Below are 2280 nucleotides of genomic sequence, written 5' to 3' on the forward strand. Positions count from 1 at the left end.
AAGGAATAGCAATGGAATGCCATTCCTCTGTGGCAACACATTTTTGGTTTGTAGCCAAGCAGTTATTCATGTCGACGCCGCTCGTCGAAGCCTTTACCAAAAACATTTGAATTACACTCAGTCTTTACTCTGAAGTCACTTTTTATCGCATTCCTCACTCAGGCTGACACTTTCTTTCTTTCTCTTATTCCGTCCCCGCCCTCCGCGCCCATTCCAAGAGCCCTCCTGACCTCTGGTCTCGAGCCTGAAAGAGGTCGCTTCCCTCGGCACAACGCGGCGCAGCACCATTCCCATGGGCTGTGTTGAGCCGGGGCTCATCCTTCATCCTCTCTGAGGCTTTTGTTGAAGGCTCAAAGCTGGTCGATGCCGGGGCCATCAAACCCAAGTTGTTGGATCAATATAAACATCCATCACTTAGCCGGGGCCTTTCTGAGCCTCACAATGAGCCGCTCACGAAACAATGCTCCATTTATGTGCGCCATTGGAAGGAATGAACTAGCGGTCGCTCACTTACTTCTTGCTCTGCCGTGGTGGAACTTCGTTAACTCTGTTTTTATCCTTTATGAAGTGAAGTTTCAGCCACATTCCATTACTTATTTTACACTTCATATCATCACAGAGCCTCCTTTTTTGTGTGTATTGCATTGTGGGACAACAGTGTGCACACACAATCTTTTATTATTTTAATATACTATATTTTAACACATACACAAACTTGAAATACATTTCTTCCCAATTCAGTGATTTCTGATGACAATACAAACTGCTTCCTGTCAAAGTACTTTGTGGTCTCATTGCATGAGTGAGAGATACTTCATTTCCTTGGATTGTTTTAGAGAATCTAATCTTCCTGTTTCCTAGCAGTGTTGACAGAGCTGCTGTCACAAACTGTCACAAACAAACAGCCAAGAAGGGAAAGCTGTTTGTGTTTAGAGTGTAGCAATATAATATCCATTACAGTCGTTTTTATTTTATTTGTTAACCATGAAGAACTATATTAATGTATTATTATTACATGTATGAGCCACACTCAGACTCTCCTGTGGAGTTAATGGTGGGACGTGCCGCTATTTCACTCAGTCTGTTCAGGAAGCGGAGGGAGTTTTCCATGGTTACCAGATAATGTACAACAACAATGTCAACAATTTGTCCCTTTTTTTCCACGCTGTGTTTTCAGTGACACAATTAATACAGTTTTTAAGTGAGGAAAAATGACCATGGTCCTCAGAGCTTATTAGTAGGATTAGTGGGAATGTGAGAACTATTTGGCATTTGTCAATTCAATTTTGACACATTTAAACACAGAGGATATGAAATAAATAATTGTATTAAGTTTAACAAATAAGCCAAAAACTCAAATAATATCAAAGCCAGATGCCATTTGTTATTACAATCCATCAACCTATTATAATTACCAGAATATTGATTTATTTTCTCTCTTTTTATAGATATTGTTGATGCATATTACTTTCCTTGCCGTTGCCTNGTCACTATATGTGTAAGAGATGAATGCTCCAAAACAAGATTGGATGTCATGGGTTTTGTTGAAGTTGTGTGATGGCCTAAATTGTGCTTAATTTTGAACAATACATTGTTTTTCTTTTTGTCCCCATTGCCAATATCCTGTCAAGCAAACAAGCAATATGGGATATAGCAATATATGTTTTACTCACATTCTATAACGATACATGACTGGATATATATTGTGAACTGGCGTTATGTGTTGATTTCCTATAGGAACGATAGGTAGAGTGCGTCACAGCGGAGTGTACGTTCGTAAATATGGATTTTATTTTGAAAACCCCGCTGGCAGGAAGCCTGAATCCCCGTCACCTCGACGGGCTCACAGAGTTGGAGCTGGTGTTCTCAATGGCACGCTGTTTTTCAAGTGAAGTTGGAGGTTAAATTTAAAATGTGTTTATAGTTGAAACTAAAAGAAAGAAGAGGCGGACAGTTGGCAGTTAGTTAGCTGAATACAGTCTGTTTCCCAGCGGGTTGCGGAAGTCTCTGCGGACGATGAGCTGCGGGGCTCTCACCTTCGTGATGGCCTCAGTGTGCGCGCGTCTGCTCCTGCCAGGTAAGAGGGCTTCATGTAGAATATATCATATACAGGACTGTCTCAGAAAATTAGAATATTGTGATGAAGTTCTTTATTTTCTGTAATGCAATTAAATAAACAAAAATGTCATGCATTCTGGATTCATTACAAATCAACTGAAATATTGCAAGCCTTTTATTCTTTTAATATTGCTGATTATGGCTTACAGCTTAAGAAAACTC

The 2280-nt window shown here is 40.0% G+C and overlaps 1 protein-coding gene across 2 annotated transcripts in view; it reads left to right on the forward strand.

The window, feature by feature from the left end:
* The first annotated feature begins 1871 nt into the window (after positions 1–1871).
* Positions 1872–2280, forward strand: part of LOC130191517 (roundabout homolog 1-like) — a 23313-nt gene continuing 22904 nt past the window's right edge. For both annotated transcript variants that reach the window (XM_056411133.1, XM_056411134.1), the window contains exon 1: positions 1872–2077. In XM_056411133.1, the coding sequence (XP_056267108.1) occupies positions 2017–2077 (61 nt within the window). In that variant the 5' untranslated portion in view covers positions 1872–2016. The remainder of the gene's footprint in view (positions 2078–2280) is intronic.

Source organism: Pseudoliparis swirei, unplaced genomic scaffold (assembly GCF_029220125.1).
Source record: "Pseudoliparis swirei isolate HS2019 ecotype Mariana Trench unplaced genomic scaffold, NWPU_hadal_v1 hadal_127, whole genome shotgun sequence".
Classification (NCBI taxonomy): Eukaryota; Metazoa; Chordata; class Actinopteri; order Perciformes; family Liparidae; genus Pseudoliparis; species Pseudoliparis swirei.